At 60.5% G+C, this 17,586-nt stretch overlaps 2 protein-coding genes across 3 annotated transcripts in view; one reads left to right on the top strand and one right to left on the bottom strand.

Annotated features, from left to right (window-relative positions):
- The window catches only part of FAM222A (family with sequence similarity 222 member A), a 52,928-nt gene extending 45,727 nt beyond the window's left edge, over positions 1-7,201 (top strand). The window contains exon 3 of the mRNA XM_004478440.3: positions 4,706-7,201. Within this exon, the coding sequence (XP_004478497.2) occupies positions 4,706-5,973 (1,268 nt within the window). The 3' untranslated portion in view covers positions 5,974-7,201. The remainder of the gene's footprint in view (positions 1-4,705) is intronic.
- Positions 7,202-10,605: 3,404 nt separating this feature from the next.
- Positions 10,606-17,586, bottom strand: part of TRPV4 (transient receptor potential cation channel subfamily V member 4) — a 42,705-nt gene continuing 35,724 nt past the window's right edge. Inside the window, exon 16 of one of the 2 annotated variants that reach the window (XM_012519636.4) lies at positions 10,606-11,961. In XM_012519636.4, coding sequence (XP_012375090.1) covers positions 11,939-11,961 — 23 coding nt within the window. In that variant the 3' untranslated portion in view covers positions 10,606-11,938. Of the gene's footprint in view, positions 11,962-16,699; positions 17,411-17,586 lie in introns of those variants that run through there. The other variant, XM_004478435.4, reaches the window with a different exon arrangement.

Consider the following 17,586-nt stretch of genomic DNA (forward strand, 5'->3'; position numbering starts at 1 on the left):
CTGATAGAGCTTCCACCTACCATATGGGAGGACCCGGTTCAATCCCTGGGGCCTCCTGGTAAAAAAGAAGAGAAAGCATGCCTGTGCGGGGAGCCAGCACCCACCCAAGTGAGTCACACAGCAAGATGCTGATGCAACAAAAGAGAGACAAGGGGATGGGAAGCGGATTTGGCTTAACGGATAGAATGTTCACCTACCACATGAGAGGACCGTGGTTCAAACCCCGGGCCTCCTTGACCCGTGTGGAGCTGGCCCATGTGCAGTGCTGATGCGCGCAAGGAGTGCCCTGCCACACAGGGGTGTCCCCCACATAGGGGAGCCCCACGCGCAAGGAGTGCGCCCCGTAAGGAGAGCCGCCCAGCACGAAAGAAAGTGCTGCCCACCCAGGAGTAGCGCCACACACACGGAGAGCTGACGCAGCAAGATGACGCAACATAAAGAGACACAGATTCCGGGTCCCACTGAGACACAGAGGAACACACAGTGAATGGACACAGAGAGCAGACAACTGGAGTAGGGGAAGGGGAGAGAAATAAATAAAAAATAAATCTTTTAAAAAAGAGAGAGAGAGACAAGGGGAGAGTCAAAGTGAAGTGCAGCAGAAACCAGGAACTGAGGTGGCGCAATTGACAGGGAACCTCTCTCCACGTCAGAGATTCCCAGGATCGAATCCCGGTAAATCCAAGAGGAGAGAAAATGAGAAGAGAAGACAACACAGACAGTAAAAACAGCAGGGCAGGAGGAGGGGAAGGGGGAGAAAGAAAGAAAGAAATCTTAAAAAAAAAGCTACAGTGGTCAAAACAGCATGGCACTGTGTACAAAAAAATTTTTAAAAGATGTCAGGCAGAGTTCCAGTCCCAGCTCTGCACTTGCTGCCCGTGTGGCTTTGGGAAGCTGTGAACTCATGTGTCCTTGCCTAAAAACGAGGACCTGGATAGCTGTCTTTTTTTTTTTTTTTTTTTTTGCTGTGTCTTCTTCTTTGTCCTCTTCTGTTGTTGTCAGCAGCACGGGAATCTGTATCTCTTTTTGTTGCATCATCTTGTTGTGTCAGCTCTCCGTGTGTGCGGCGCCATTCCTGGGCAGGCTGCACTTTCTGTCGTGCTGGGGCTGGACGGCTCTCTTTAAGGGGTGCACTCCTTGCACGTGGGGCTCCCCTACGCAGGGACACCCCTGCGTGGCAGGGCACTCCTTGCGCGCATCAGCACTGCGCATGGACCAGCTCTACACGGGTCAGGGAGGCCCGGGGTTTGAACCGCTGACCTCCCGTGTGGTAGACGGACGCCCTAACCACTGGGCCAAGTCCGCTTCCCTGGATAGCTGTCTATGGCTTGTGGAACAAGTGACCCGGCACTTGGCGGCTTGGAACACCAACGCTCCCTCGTCATCTCTCGCGAAGGATCTGGGCGTGGCTCAGCTGGGGGCTTCTGCTCGGGGTCTCTCCTGAGCCCCAGCTGAGGCGGTGGCCGTGGCTTGCCTGGAGCCCGCGAGGGCACCCACGGGGTCGGCTGGGGGCCTCGGCTCCTCGCTGGCTGCTGGCGGGAGGCTCGGTTCCCCCCGGTGGCCCTCTCCACGGGCTACTTCGCCGTCCCCCCACGTGGTGGCTGCTCCCCCAGGGCAAGTGACCCGAGAGAGCCAGCAAGGAGAAAGCCAGGTGTCTTTCAGGACCTAGCCCCAGAGGCCGATGCCTTCACCTCCAAGTAGCTTCCTGGGTCCACAGCTCAGTCCTAGTGGCAGGGGACCGGCAGGTGCAACCCCAGGGCTGAGACCCGGGGCGGGGGCATCTGCAGGGCTGGCGGCCGCTCCCCCTTGCCCGTTTCCTTAGTTGTAAAATGGGGACCACCACCCATCCCTCAAGAGTTGCTGGGTGCTCCCAACAAGAGGAGTCGAGGAGGGAGGTGGGCACGGAGCCTGGCACGCGCTAACCCCTCACCAGTGGCCCCACCGCCAGCTCCAACAAAAGCTGGATGGACAGACCCGCCAGATGGTGCAGGGCAGGCCCTTTCTTCCAGCAAATGACGGCGGGACCAGAGCATCACCTTTTTATTTTAGTTTTTTCCTCCTTAAAGGTTTTAAACACCTAATTTATTCCATCCATTAGATAGATTTTGTAGATTTAATCATTTTCACAGTTGGTGGCTCATTGGATACTCAAGATAAACTCCAAATGAAAGTATAATGGTGAGGACAAATGAGTTTTCACACCACAATGGCAGAAACTTGCTTGGGCAGAGAGTTTAGAAGGAACAAAAATACATACAGATATAATTTTTTCTCCCCCGGCAGCCGCTTTTGCTGACTGTAGTAGGTTACCACAGTTAATTTCACCAGTTTTGTTCATCTGTAAAATTGCATAAAAGTGACATTTTTGTGCTCATTATAGCAACTGCTGATTTATGGCTGGCAAATGAAGAGCTGGTCCCTTTTTTTTTTTGCAGGACTCTCCAAGCGGCGCTAAGTGCCCATGAAATTGCTTGTATAATGTAGTTTAAATCCAATCTTGGAGAAAGATGCCCCCACTGGCCAAAGGGACATTTCCGTTCTCCACATGGAGTGTATTTTAGGCCACTTAGGAGGGGGCCGCCCCAGGCAGGGGCCCACGGCCCGCCCAGGTTAGGTCAGAGGGTGGAGGGCGCTGCCCAGGTCGGCCCGCAGCCCCTCTGCCTGGAGCAGCGGGCACGAGCCCCCGCAGGCCGCAGCTGCCCCCCAGGGCCCCCGGCCCCCAGGCAGGGCTTCTCCGCCACGGCACATTAGGGGCCGCCTGTGCCCTGGAGGCTGCTGAGCACCAGCCCTGGCCACTGCCCACCAGTTGCCCGTAATAGCCCCCCGCTGGCTGTTGTCACACCCAAAAGCGTCTCAACATTGCCCAGTGTCCCGCGGGGGGCAGAGCAGCCCTACGGTGAAGGCGGGGCACCCAGCGCTCACGAGACCCTCCCTGCCTTCCCCGGCCCGCCCACGGCCTCCCCCCACACCCGCTCTGGACCCGCCCTTACTCTGAATTATTTTCAGTTCCTACCCTGGACATGCTTCCACGCCTCTGGAAAACCTGAAATATGTTCTCTCCCTGCTCCCCATCTCTCTGAGAGCCTCTGGGCGGGGTGCCACTTCTTCCCGAAAGCTGTGTCCGAAGCCCCCTCCCTGGCTCCCCCAGCTGCCTCTGCCTCCCCCACCACAGCACACATTTGCTCAGATTAGCCATGAGCCCGTGAGGGTCCTGGAGTGAGGCTCGGAGCTGACGGGGCTGTGGCTGTGTGGCCTTGGAGCTGGTGGGGAGCCACAGTGCCAGCAGAGGGGGCAGGCGTCAGCAGGAAGGGGTGGTGCCAGCAGGGGGCGGTGCCAGAAGGAAGGGGCAGTGCCAGAGGGAGGGCAATACAAGCCCTCGGCCCCCCCGCCCCCGCAAGGCCTGCGCCGTCCAACGAGGAGGACCCAGCACTCACGCCTAGAGAGCATCCACTTGTGCTCGCCACTCCCACCATCTCAATGCCACCCCCAGAAGCAGCAGATGAGGAAACTGAGGCTCAGATGGGTGTCACCTTCCTCCAGCCTCTCCTGGGCCCCTGGGCACGGTCATTCTTCGAGGCTGCCCCGCAGACCTGGCACAGTCGTTACCCTCATCCCACAGGTGGGGAAACTGAGGCTCAGTTGGACTAAAACTTGCCCAGGGTGGCACAGCCAGGACTCCACGGACCCAGGCCTGGCTGGCTTCACATGTGCCTCCTGCAGCAGCCCCTTCTCCACCCCGCCGAGCAGAGTCCTGGGCGGAAGAAGGGGCTGCCCACCTGTGCCCTGCCTCCCCTGCCGTGGGGGCCAGTTGTGCCCCGACAGTGGGGACGGTCAGCCTGTCACCCAAATTACAACCCCCAGCCCACGCTGACAGCTCACAAAAAGAGGCGCTGGCCTTGCAGGTGGCGGCGGGGTCACCCCTGCTCTCACCTGCCTCTTCCCTGAGGAGCACAGGTGAGCGCAGGAGGGAAAGGTCCCGCCGGCCCGGACCCCTCCCCGTGTCCTCACGCCCCCCTCCCCACAGCAGGTCACCATCCTCCCACTTTACAGACAAGGAACAGAAGGAAGGGGTGCCCAGAGCACGTGCGAGAGTAAAGACGGGTGGGGAGAGTGAAGACTCAGGCGCCACCCCGGATGCTCCCCCAGCAGAGCCCGCTGCCTGTTGGCAACCGGGGCACTGTGTACACTCGGACACCCCCAGCTCCAACACCCAGATGCCTGTCGGCAGGAGGAAGGAGGACTAAACAGTGGCGCGTTGGCGTAGGGAGGAGCAAACACCTGCACACGCGGTGACCCGGTGACCCTCCCGAAACCAGCGAGCCCCGGGCGCAGCCGGGCCCTGAGGCTAGAAGCTGGGCTGGCGGTCACGCCGGGGCTTAGTGGCCGAGCTGGCCGTCGCCGCGCGGGTGTGCTCCACTGCGCACGCTCCTCGAGCTCATGGCGTGTGCGGCGCCCTTGGCGCGCTTTACGCTTTTCTAACTTTATTCTGTGCATTTAATCATTGAAAAGACAAACCAAAACTCAAGAAAACAGTTGGATAAGAACATCCATCTCATACTTTACATTTTGGTAAAAAGGTTAAAAGTCGAGCGGGCACGACCCAAGGAGCTAGTGAGCGAAGGGAGCGCAAAGGAGAGGGGTGGCCCCGGGAGGGGGGTTGGGGCTGTGGCTCACCCGTGCTCTCCCCGCCTCCGTGTCCCTGCAGGCGACACGGCGGCTGGCGCCATGCATTCCTCCCGCTACCCGAGCCCGGCCGAGCTGGACGCCTATGCCGAGAAGGTGGCCAACAGCCCGCTCTCCATCAAGATCTTCCCCACCAACATCCGCGTGCCCCAGCACAAGCACCTCGGCCGCACCGTCAACGGCTATGACACCAGCGGCCAGCGCTACAGCCCCTACCCGCAGCACGCCGCCGGCTACCAGGGCCTGCTGGCCATCGTCAAGGCCGCCGTCTCCTCCTCCCACGGGGCCGCGCCCGCCGGGCCTGCCAAAAGCATGCTCAAGAGCGCAGAGGGCAAGCGGACCAAGCTGTCGCCGGCCGCCGTGCAGGTGGGCATCGCGCCCTACCCGGCGCCCAGCGCCCTGGGGCCCCTAGTCTACCCCAAGCCGCCAGAGGCACCCGTGCCGCCCCCCGGCCTGCCCGCGGCCGCCACCGCCGCCTCCGTCGTGCCCTTGCCCGGCCGCGGCCTGCCCCTGCCGCCGTCCAACCTGCCCTCCATCCACAGCATCCTCTACCAGCTCAACCAGCAGTGCCAGGTCCCAGGCACGGCGCCCGCAGCCTGCCAGGCCGTGGCCGTCCCCCACCCCAGCCCGGCCCAGCACGGCCCCGTGCCCAGCTTCCCCGGCGTGGCCTACTCGGCCGCCGGGCTGCCCGACTGCCGCAAGGGCACCGAGCTGGGCGCCGGCGCCACGGCGGCCTTGACGTTGGCCGGGGCCGCCAAGCCCGCGGGCTACGCGGACGGCGGCCTGGATTACCTGCTGTGGCCGCAGAAGCCGCCCCAGCCGCTGCGCGCCTACGGCGGGGGCACAGGGGCCAGCAAGTCCCCCGAGGCGTGCGGGGGGCGGGCGTATGAGCGGGCCAGCGGGTCGCCCCTCAACTGCGGCGTGGGGCTGCCCGCCGGCTTCGCCGTGGGCCAGTACTTCGCTGCCCCCTGGAACACCGTGCTGGTGACCCCCACCAGCGACTGCTACAACCCTGCGGCGGCGGCGGCGGTGGCGGTGACGGAGCTGGGGCCGGGGGCGGCCCGGGAGCTGGCGGGGCCCCCCGCGGACGCCCTCGCGGGCCTGCCCAGCAAGAGCACGTGCAACACGTCGGTGCTGAGCAGCAGCCTGCAGTCGCTGGAGTATCTCATCAACGACATCCGGCCGCCCTGCATCAAGGAGCAGATGCTGGGCAAGGGCTACGAGACGGTGGCCGTGCCCCGGCTCCTGGACCACCAGCACGCCCACATCCGCCTGCCCGTCTACAGATAAGGCCCGGCGGGCGCCGGGATGGATGGACGGGACGCCGGGAGGGGAGGCGAGCCGCAGAGCAGGGAGGGCGGTTCGCGGGCGCCCCCGAGTGCCCACAGGCACCCGCGGGGAAGCCAGGCCGGCCGCAGGCACAGCGCTACCCCGCGTGGGGGAGGCAGGGCCACCTTGTGCACCGACACCCCCACCCCACCCGGCTGCCCCCGGCCAAGGGCGGGCCCAGGGCAGCCGCTGACGTCTGCACCTTCGCCCGCCCCGGCTGGCAGGGCAGGGAGCGAGGGACCACTTGAAATTGGGAATGGTTCCCTGGCTCTCCCGAGAGAGGCTCGGGCGGGCTGGGATGCGGGGAAGAAACGTGAAGCTCTGGAGTTGGGGCGGGGTCAGAGCAGCCCCCCGGGGGGGGGGGGACAGAGGGGTGGGTCCCTTCCCCCCCAGAGCCCCCAGCCTCTGCAGAAAGGAGCAAAGTGGTCCTATAGGAAGTCATCGGGTCCACACTGGCCCCTAATGGCCAGTCCAGGTCAAGACCACTCTGGTAGAAGCCCCAGGGACTACCTGTCCCCCCAGCCCATGCCCCCCAATTCTTTCTTAACACAGACTCACACCCCCATCCCCCTTCTCCAAACCCAAGACCACTACCTTTCCCCCTCCAGTATATCTCACAGGGCTGCCGGGCACAGTTGTGCAAGCTGCACACTGCACAAGGGTACCTCATCCAAGAGGACGCCACTCACATCCTAGGCTTGTATATTTATTAAGACAATTTCCTGCATCTTGAGGAAGGGGCGCTATTTTCACAATCGCACAAAGGCGCTAGCAATGGGTCCTCTGTCCCAGCCCATTCAGAGGGACCCTACCCTGCTTTGGGGGTCTCCTGGGAGCTGGCAAGGGGTGACTGACTGGCTCTAGCTGGGGGGACCCCCTCTGACTCCTTCCCTGCGGACCACCCTCCCAGGCCCCCTCACACCAGGCGGGGCAGGCAGGCAGGGGTGCCCTCACTAAGGCCCTGAGCCCCAACCCCCCAAGTCCCGTGCCCACCCCCAGCCCCTCGGTGGCGCCCCGGAAGCGGTACTGTATCTCTCTCCAAGGCCTGTTCAAGCACTAAGTGCATTTACAAATCTCTGAGAATGTTTTTTTTTATACTAAAATTGACCATTATATTCTACTGTGAGAAGTGCAGTCTGCACTATATTGTTTTAAAAGCAAAGAGAAAGAAAAAAAAAAAAAAGGAAAACACAGATGGCGTCTCAGCTGTCGGACTGTTCTGGAGCTCCGGTGTTGCTTTTCTCGCTTCCTCCCCTCGGGAGTCAAACGGGCTCGCCCCTCCCTCGCCGCCGGGACCCCGGGCACCTCCTGGGCGCCGAGCACTTGGCTGCGGGGTTTCTTGGCCTATCCTGGCGCGGCGGGGCAGCGGCGGGGCCGGTGTAAGCCCTCGGGCTTGCGGTGCTGCCCCTGCCCCGTCACTAAATCCCCTCCCGGCGCCGCCTCTGTGCCCGGCACATGCCAGGCGTCCACGGGGGCTGTGTGGCGAGGAGTCGGGCCAGGTGGCTGGCCAGCAGCCACCTCCCCGGACGGCCCCGGCCAGGCCAGATGCCCCAGCACACACAGGCGGGTCCCTGCGTCTTCTGGAGCCATCCCTGCCACACAGAGCTCAGCAGTTATCAGTCACTTTCGGTGCTTCCAGCATTTTCACATGTGCTGGGTCTCACAGGAGCTTCACAGTGTCCTTGTTAGGGGAGGGTATCCAAAAAGAAGCAAATGTCGCCCAGAGACGGGAAGCGACCTGCCCAAAGTCACACAGCAATTCCGTGGCAGAATTGGGATTCACACCCCACAGCGTGGACTCTCACACCTCGTCCTGCCTTCACCTCCCCGCTCTTTCCCCATGGACTGCCAGCCCAATATCGGGGAGGTGGGGGGCCCGGGAGCCGCTGTTCCCACGCACAGCCCTGGCTGGCCATATGGTGGAAGCAGAGGGGGCGTCCCGAGTGCAGCCCTGCGGTGTGGCCTTTGATGCCCACCTCCCTACGTCCAGGCCCCCCAGGTCTAGCAGGTACGTCCCCAGGGGTGTGCCGCCTCCCAGGGACCCACACATGGGGGAGGAAACAGAGGCCCGGGAGGGCTGTCCAGGGCCGGCCTCATTCCCCGCCCTTCTGTGCTGCAGCAGGAGCCAGGCCCACGCCCAGCCCCAGGGAGCGAGCTGGGAAAGTCTAAGCCGCGGAAGTCATAGGGACGCCCGGCAGTTGGCCACAGGCTTTTCTGACCTCATTTGATTCTTAGAACCCCCTGATCTGGACCATAATTTAAAAAAAATCCCCCCGCACCCCCAAAGTGGATTTGGCTCAACGGATACAGCATCCACCTACCACATGGGAGGTCCGCGGTTCAAACCCCGGGCCTCCTGACCCGTGTGCAGCTGGCCATGCGCAGTGCTGATGCGCGCAAGGAGTGCTGTGCCACACGGGTGTCCCTCGCATAGGGGAGCCCCACGTGCAAGGAGTGCGCCCCACAAAGAGCTGCCCCGCGCGAAAAAAGCGCAGCCCGCCCAGGAGTGGAGCCGCACACACGGAGAGCTGATGCAGCAAGATGACGCAACAAAAAAAGACAGATTCCTGGTGCTACCTACAAAAATATAAGGGGACACAGAAGAACACACAACGAATCGACAGAGAGCAGGCAACTGGGGGGGAGGGGGAGAAATAAATTTTTTAAAAATCTAAAAAAAAAAATTCACCCCCATTTTACAGGGGAGGACAATCTGAGAAATGGCCACAAGGATGGTAGCAGGGAGCCAGGTCTCTGGCCCCAGGCCCTGTGTCGCAGGTCAGGCTGCCTGGGGACCCTCAGTCCTTCCCCCTCGCCCCGCCCCCAGCACACACGCAGCCCACCCAGCTCGGCAGTCACAGCACCCAGGGCAGCCCCGGAGGCCAAGGAGCCCCACAGGCAAGTGTGCAGCCTCAGAAGTGAGCGAGGCCAGGGTGCGAATCCTACCACTACCGCCGCGGGCGACCCTGGACCAGGCCGTCCCGCTTGTTCAGAACCAGAGATGGAATTCCAGGAGACGGAGCACTTGGGGGCGCAGCAGGGCTGAGGCTGGGCAGTGGCCTGGGGCTCGGCTCTTCCCAGGGGCCACCAGCACGTCCACCCACGCTGGAGCCTCTCTCTGGGCCAAGGACTCCGTCTACACTCCTGGGAAACCTCTCACTTGCCACAGGGGGCTCTACATGCATGGCAGTGGGGACGGTCAGGCCTGGCCCGGAGAGCCCAGCTAGAGTTCTTGCCCTGAGCCTCAGTTTCCCCATCTGGGGCCCAGGCGGCTGATCTCAAAGGGCCTTCCAGGGTAGCCATGCCTGCATGCCACCGCCCTGCCCTTTTACAGTCACCTTTGCTTCCCACATCGGAGGGGCAGGGCAGGTGGCAACGACGCTATCAGCCCACCGTCCCCGCAAGCCCCACAGGTGGCGGCTCCACGCCGTGGTCCCCAGTACCCCACAGGTAGCTCCACGTCGCAGGTGAGGCTGGCGGGCCAGGCAGGTGCAATCCCTTAATCCAGCTTCCCCGGCCGAGGACGGAGAAGCGGCTGGGACGGAACACAGCCTGCCTGTATCTGAGCCTCCGCCACGCAGAGGCTCCCCAACAGCCCCGCACCCCCAAATGGGGCGTCTTGGGCGTCAGCACCGAGGCCCAGCCCTGGGACCCCAGTCTGGGCCACCAGGGCTTCCTGCTGAGTGATGGAGGCCGAGGGGCGAGCCCCACACCTGCCCAGGCCCCAAACCTTTGTTTGTCGTTTACATTTAAATCAATCTCCAGCTCTGGCTCCAGGGCCCCCACCTCCTCCCGTTTAACTGTCTTGGGCCCACCCACCCCCTCGAGCTGACCTGTCCGATCCGGTTGCCATCGGTGGCAGGCACGTAGCCTCGGCTGTCGTCTCGCTGTCCTAACTAGTGGATGATGACCCCGTCTTGCGGAATAGACGCTGCCCGCTCAGCTGGGCATCGGGACCCGCGAGAGGAGGTCGCTCACCTTTCCTCGGCAGCGCCCCGTTTCCTCGACTCGTGTCCAGGCCTTGGGAGCACCCTCCCCATTTCTGGGAAGATGAAACCGAGTCAAGCTCGAACCCCAGGGCTGAACTTCGAACCCGCCACCTCCACCTCTGGCTGCTCAGCTCCCAGGTCCCTGCGCAGGCGCCTGTGCGCCCTGAGGGCTCTCAAGGGGTGCGTGGGGGCGTGTGGGGGGTGCTCTCCTGGCAGCCGGAAGCTGGGGCCCGGGCGGCAAGCCGGGCGGGAGGTCTTGTGTTTGAATGCCCACCCTCAGCAGCTCGCCAGCCAGGCAGGGGGCGGGGAGGAGGAAGGGAAACTGGCCTCAGCAGCTGCGGGCTCCCCAGGTGACCCTCAGCGCGACAGAGGGGTGCCACGTCAGAAGGGCGGGCCGGCAGGGTGGCCTAGTGATTGCAGAGCCGGGCAGATCTGGTTCGAATCCTGACGCCACCGCGCAGGGGCGTGGCCTCGGGCAAATGATACCCCACCCACCCTGGAGTCTCCAATTTACCGCCAGGAAAATGGAGCTAAGATCACACAGAATGTACCACGTGGCATGGGACATCGGTGATCAGTGGCCAAAAGCCCTGCAGAGCCCAGCAGGTAGAAGATGCACCACAGAGATAGGTGTGTGATTACCATCGTCACCTAGGCTGGCACTGACCCAAGACCTGCACCCTGGAAAGTGGGTTTCTGGGTGAAAAAGAGTTTGAGAAACATGCACATTCCATTCCTCCACCCCGCCCCTAGAGGCACAAATTGTATTTTCATATAAAAGGCTCTGAAAAGTCCTGCAGGCAACATATGCTTTGAACTTTGTTTAACCCAGCATTCCCCTAACTTTTTTTTTCCTTAAATGCGATTTTGAAATCATTTCAGGACAGTTGCAAAAATAACACAAAACCCATGCAGAGAACTCCAGCATACCCCACCCCATATATGCAGATCTGCCAGTTTTACATTCTGCCACATCTGCTGTACCATTCTAGCCATCCAGCCCTCTGTTTATTCCCCAACTTTTTTTTTACCACCAGATTTTTGTTTCTATTAACATCCCAAGGAACAAACAACCCCAGGAAACAGAGTCTGACCTCTTGTGTGTCAACTGGGGAAACTGAGGCCCAAGGAGTGGGGGCTCACCTGTCCAAGGATTCACAGTGAGTTTGGGGCAAAGCAAGAACTGGAGGCCTCACCTGACCTGGAGTCGGTGACCTCATGTCTCGGGCTACCGCACGGTAATCGGACTTTGTCCACGCTATTGAACTAGGCCCATATTAGGGAGATGAAGCCTTAATTTTAGAAGTGGGGATGAGTGCCCCTTATTTTGTAAATGAGAAAACTGAGGTTCAGAGAGGGGGCACAGCTTGCCTGAGGGCACACAGCAACTTGGCCCTCGAATTTGGGCTTTCTTAGGACCGTCTAGGCAAACTTCTCTCATTCTAGGAGATGTTTCCTGACTCCTACACAGCCTCAGCGCACACCTCAGGGACGCTTAAGCCGGAGACGGAAACGAGTCCCCAGGTTCCAAGTTTCCCTTGGTCCGCTCCTTAGGAGGGCCCTGGTGTGACCACAGCGGCCCCTGGTGGCCAAACTCGGGGACCTGGAGCGGGCCAAAGGCAGATCTGTAGTTTCCAGTGGGTTCATCCCAAACTGATAGGGGCTGGAGAGTGAGGAAGACTCTCACGTCTCTGAGGACCTTGAGGTGCAGAAGGGGCCCCGGGTTCGAGTCTCAGCCCCACCCCAACCTCCCCTGTCCTCACTTGTCAGAAGCCGTGACGCTGCTGTGGAGAAATGGAAGGTGGACCCGCTTCAGAGCTGCCAAAAATGCAAAGCAAAAAACAAAAACGAAAGCAAAACCAGCTTTCCTCCTAAGACAGAGTTCACGTCCTGGCTGCACCATGTCGAGGCTGTGTCCTTGGGCAAGTGCATGTACTTCACTGGGCCTCACTGGCTTCATCTGCAAAACAGGGGTGAAAATTCATACTTGCGTCTGCATGATTTTGGCTGAATAACCAAAAAACATAACTCAATTGAGAAATAAATTTTATTATCTTGAATAATCATAAGAAGGCTTAAGGTAGGAGAGCCCCAGGATTGGTATAACCAAGGACACATGTCTTTTCCATCTTGGGCTGCTGAGCCCCCCTCATAGTCACAAAGTGGCTGCCATGGTTCCAGACATCACAGCCAGACCCGAAAACAGCCAGTAAAGGAGAGGGCAGTTTCTTCCTGGGTGCGTGTCTCTTTCAATGATCCAAGAAACTTTTCCCAGAACCTCCCTCCGCCAGCAGACTTCTGCTCTTATGGGTCTGAACTGGGTGACATGGCTATTCCGAAACTGACACCTAGTGAGGGGGATGGAGTAATGGTGCTTGGCTCAGGGAAGAGGAGGAGAGCGGAGAAGCCTGAATAAAATCAGGTGCGGTGACTAAGGAAGGAAAAGGGGACGTGGCCGCTGGGGAGGCAACAACACGGGTCTCTAAGCTCCCGCTCCCACTCGGTGCCTAACATCCTTGTTCATTTGCTTCCTCCCTGCCGGGAACACAAGCCTCCCCACCCGGCCTCTCCCGCGCCAGCCTCCCACCCCATTCCCAGCGCCCCCTCCCTTCTGGGGCTGGGCTCTCCGCTGCCCACACGCCCACCTGCCCCAAAGCCCCTCCCCTCGGCCCCAGCTCTAGCCCCGCCCAGCTTTGTTCCCGTCTCCAAAGCTCTGGGGGAACAAAGACTTTCCCGTTGCCCCGACTTTGGATTCTGACAAAATAAAAGGTGGGAGGTGCTCAATTCTCATGTAAATGCTTCCACCAGGGAGTCAGAAATTAATAACGGTGTGAACGGAGGCTGGGAGCCTTTAACGCCCGTCCAAGCATCAAAATGATCAGAAAACCCGGTGGGCTGGGCGAGGCTGGAGACCCACAGCTGATTATGACCTTCTTGCCTTCGGGGATGTGGGAAGCGTGTGCGGGGGAGATGAACAGAATGGTTGAAAATGGCTTTTGATGCCAAACATACCCCCAGCCTTGGGCTAAAACAATCACAACAGCTAATAATAAGGAGGCCCGCCATCATGAACTATTCATAGGCACACGAGGTAATTGTTCAGAGCCGAGGATTCCTGAGACTGTCTTTCCTGGGGGTCCCTTTGTCTTGTTCTCCAGGGGCACCCATCATTTCCCACGGGGGCTTTACACCTGGGGGGAGGGGTTCCTGCCGCACGTGACATGCAAGTGTTCTCTCATTATTCCATCCGCAGGAAAAGAACTCCTTCACGGAGCCAAGGGAAGGGCCTTGGGACTCAGCCAAAGTGGCAGGAGACAGCCAGGGTCCCCCCTGCAGAAGCAGCCTGGCCTCGTTCCCGCTCATCCCTCCGGGGTCAGGGTGTTTGCTCTCTGGCAGGGGTTCAAATCCCACCTCCACCAGCCAAGGGCCCTGGGCCAGATTCTCGGAGGCTTTCTCCGAGGCCCTCTCTGAGCCTCAGTTTCCTCATCTAAAATATGGAATGCAGTGGACATCCAGGTTTTTGGGGCCTCCCCAGGGTTTTTTTACTCCTTTCTTCTAGTGTCTATCCACTATCTATTGCCACAAAATTGCTGCCTGCATTTTTTTAAAAAATCACAAGGACCCGGTAGCATACAAAAACATTTCTCACACCCCTGCAGGGTTCCTCTGATTTCCGCTTGCCTGGGACAACTTGGCTGTGCTCCCATCCTCCTCCTGGGGGCAACTACTGGCATCCCAGTTGGCCAAAAACGCCACACAGCAGAGCCAGGCGTGGAGCCTTAGGCTTTGCTCCCAGGGGGGGAGCACCTCCAGGTTATGCAGCAAAGTGCATGGATTAAGGAAGGGGGGGGGGCGGGAAATTGGGGCGTTCTTATTCTTGAATGAGTCTACAGTAGATTTACTAGCGAGTGTTGGGAAGGCATGAAAAAGGTGCTAAGAAAGAGGCACCAAACTGAGACCTTGATGGAATCAGGAAGGACAGAATTAAAAAGGGTATGTTTTCTCAAAGTGATTCTATGTCCAGCGTGTCCCCTGCAAACCTCCTGGCACACCACAAGTACGTACTGCACACTTTGAAGACCAGTTGGGAGAGATCATCTTCAAGATCTTACTGGAACAGACTGAAAAATCTCAACGATTCAAACAAGTTTTAAATTCCCCCAAACAGCGAGTCAATCAATACCCAAACCAGCACATATTTGGAAAATCACAATTGAAAAAGTTATGATGGAGTTGGCTAAAAGCGTACACAGAGGAAAATTTGTAGCTTAACTTTATATCCTAAAACAAAACTTAATTTGGCATTCACCTCAGTAAGTTTTTGAGTTGGAAAGATGTTTTGATTTTGTGGGCAGGCTCATTTCAGAACCCCCTAGAGAAGTGACCTCTCCATGGCCCAGAACGAGCCACAGCCACTTCCGGTGACAAAACTCACTCTTCCCTGGAAAGACGGGGTAGGGGGTGGGCGTCTGGGGGAAGGGCTGGAGCAGATGCTGCTGGCTGCTGAGGCCACCTCCACATCTCGTGGAACCCAGGCCTGGCTGGGCCAAGCACCTACTTCCACGCTGCCACCTGCCAGATGCTGTGAATTCATCTCCCTTCCTGCAGATTGGCTGAGGTATGGTGCGTGTGACACAATTTTGATCAATAATACAAGAGGGGTGGTCGGCTGGGGGACTACAGGGAAGAGACGCAGGAAGGGCGGGTCGCTTCTTCCTCTGGATGAGGCTGGATGTGGACGTGATGCCTGGAGCAGCAGCGCCATCTCGGGTCCTCGAGGGGACCCAGTGTGAGGAGAAAGCATAACGGGCAGGTATTGTTAGCAGGGTGCCTGATGCGTGGTTGGCATTCGATACGAAATTGCTGAAGGGATAAATGAGTGGCAGAACTGGAGTCTGTGATGAGTCCCAGAGGCCTTGAATTAGCCAGTCTTTGTGCCCTTGTGTGACCTGGGACTTCCTACTTTCATTTTTTTTTTTCGAATTCTTTTTTTTTTAATTCCCCCCCCGCCCCCACCAGTTGTCTGCTCTCTGTGTCCATTCGCCATGTGTTCTTCTGCATCCACTTGCATTATCCAGTGGCACTGGGAAACTGCGTCTCTTTTTTATCGCATCATCTTGCGGTGTCAGCTTTCCCTGTGTGTGGCCCGACTCCTGGGCAGACTGCGCTTTTTTCACATGGGGCGGCTCTCCTTGCACATGGGGTACCCCTACATGGGGGTGCCCCGGCGTGGCAGGGCACTCCTTGCGCAGCAGCACTGCGTGTGGGCCAGCTCACCACACGGGTCAGGAGGCCCTGGGGATCGAACCCTGGACCCTCCATATGGTAGACGGGTGCTCTGCCAGTTGAGCCACGCCTGCTTCCCGCTTCCTACCTTCTGAGACAGTAACTATTCCTTTCCCCTGAAGCCCGGGTGAGTTCTGTTCCTCGCTGCCCCCACAGGTAACTGCGTGACCCTGCGGCCATGATCCTCTTCTGGGAACAATCCAGGAAGTCCCTGAGAGGTAAAGTGACGGGACCGAGGTTCTCACCGAACAACCCGCTGCCCGGGCTTGGGCAGTGTCCAGCCGGGGGTGTGGACTCCACGCCCAGTGCTCTTTCCCTCTGCACCTGCCCCTGGCCAGGCCCCCAGGGACCCAGGCTCTTCTCAATTGCAGCTTTGGAGGAGACTCGGGACCCCAGCCCCAGAGGGGAGCCAGGCATCCCTGGCTGCAGCGAGCTGCAGACCCCCGGGCCGCCGGCAGAGGGCGCAGGCTGGGGTGTTCGTGGGGGTCCCCCCCTCACGCCAGGAGGCTTGATCAGCGGGTCAACGGCTGCCGCGGAAGGGAAGCGGGCCTGCCTCCAGCTCGCCACCCACTACCCGGGAGGTGTGGGGGCCCACGGAGGGCAGTGCGGGAGGCAGGCACCCAAGGAGGCCCTGCCCCCCCAGCACCCCCAGTCCATCCCCACTGTCCTAACTCTGGTCACACTCATCCTCACCCCACTGCCCCTCACGGACACTTACGGCTTACTCATCGCACAGCGGTCAGGCCCAGCTCTGCTCCCTCCCCCGCAGCTTTACCACCCCCTTCGGAATCACTGTCACTCACCCCCCAGCCTCACTCTCCCCCCACCAGCATTACTGTCTTTCCCCCAGCCTCGCTCTCCCCCCCGCCTCGCTCTCCCCCCAGCCTCGCTCTCCCCCCACCAGCATTACTGTCTTCCCCCCAGACTCACTCTCCCCCCACCAGCATTACTGTCTTTCCCCCAGCCTCGCTCTCCCCCCAGCCTCGCTCTCCCCCCAGCCTCGCTCTCCCCCCACCAGCATTACTGTCTTCCCCCCAGCCTCACTCTCCCCCCACCAGCCTCACTCTCCCCCCAGCCTCACTCTCCCCCCACCAGCCTCACTCTCCCCCCACCAGCCTCGCTCTCCCCCAGCCTCGCTCTCCCCGCACCAGCCTCACTCTCCCCCCGCCCATTGCCACACCATTATTCTCACCCCCCAGCGTTACTCTCCTCCCCATTCCCTTCATCTCCCCCTTCCTCATCACCCCATCCCTCAGGCCACCCCCCCCCCATTAAAATCATCCCCAGTCCAACTCCTACAGCCACCCCAAAGTACCATGGTAGCCATTACTCCGGCCTCTCCCCCTCCCCCGCCCATCTCCCCTGCTGTCGCCCCCAGGCCCCTTACCGCGGCCCACCATCACCCCACCACCTCCGCCAACAAATGAAGGAAACTTTATTGAGCACCGACAAATCCCCGACACTCTCCAGAACACGCGGGGGCCGTCGCAGGGCCCACCCGCTCCCCCACCTTCCCGCGCAAAGCCGCCCCACAGCTGCACAGGGCGCAGGCTGGGGCTGGGGCCTGCTGGGCAGCGCACCCGGAAAGGGGTCCCGAGGCGCCCGTCGGGCCGCATTTGGGGGCGGAGGCCACGCCGAGTTCCTCAGAGCAGAGCAAATAAATACCGGGGAGGCGGGGCAGGGGGCTGAGCCCCCCGGGGGGGGGGGGTGGATGGGCGGGGGGCGTTATCCTCCGTGACTCCATGGGAGTGAGACGGGCGGCCAGGAGCCCCGGTCCTGGGGTGGGGAGGCGAGGCTGGGGCAGGAGCCTGAGGCCAGAGGGTCCTGGGGCCTCCCCCGCATCTCCGCCAGGCCCTCGCCTCTGGGGGCCACCCCGGAAGCCGCCGCTGAGATGCAGGTAGACCAGAAATGGGCGGGGGGAGGGGCGGGGCCTGGGCCAGAGGCGCCAGCCCCGCCGCGGGGCCCCTAGAGGGGGGCGTTATCAGTCCTCCACTTGGGGGGGCAGCTCTGCGGGTGGCCGTCGCAGCCGGGGGTCCCCACGTTGCCGAGGGGCACCACCACCTCATCCGGGCTCGAGCTCTTGTTCAGCTCCACTACGCGGGGCACAACCGAGGACCAGCGATCTGTTCGGTGAGCAGGGAGGAGGGCGGGGTTAGGTGGGTGGACAGGGGTGCAGCTATTGAGCACCCACTGTATACCGGCGCTCCATGATGACCGAAAGGGCAGGTATTATTATCCTCATGTTACAGAGGTGGAGACCGAGGCTCATCAAGGTCAAGGCTCCTTCCCAGGAGCACAG

The sequence above is a fragment of the Dasypus novemcinctus genome, chromosome 19, assembly GCF_030445035.2.
Source record: "Dasypus novemcinctus isolate mDasNov1 chromosome 19, mDasNov1.1.hap2, whole genome shotgun sequence".
Taxonomy (NCBI): domain Eukaryota; kingdom Metazoa; phylum Chordata; class Mammalia; order Cingulata; family Dasypodidae; genus Dasypus; species Dasypus novemcinctus.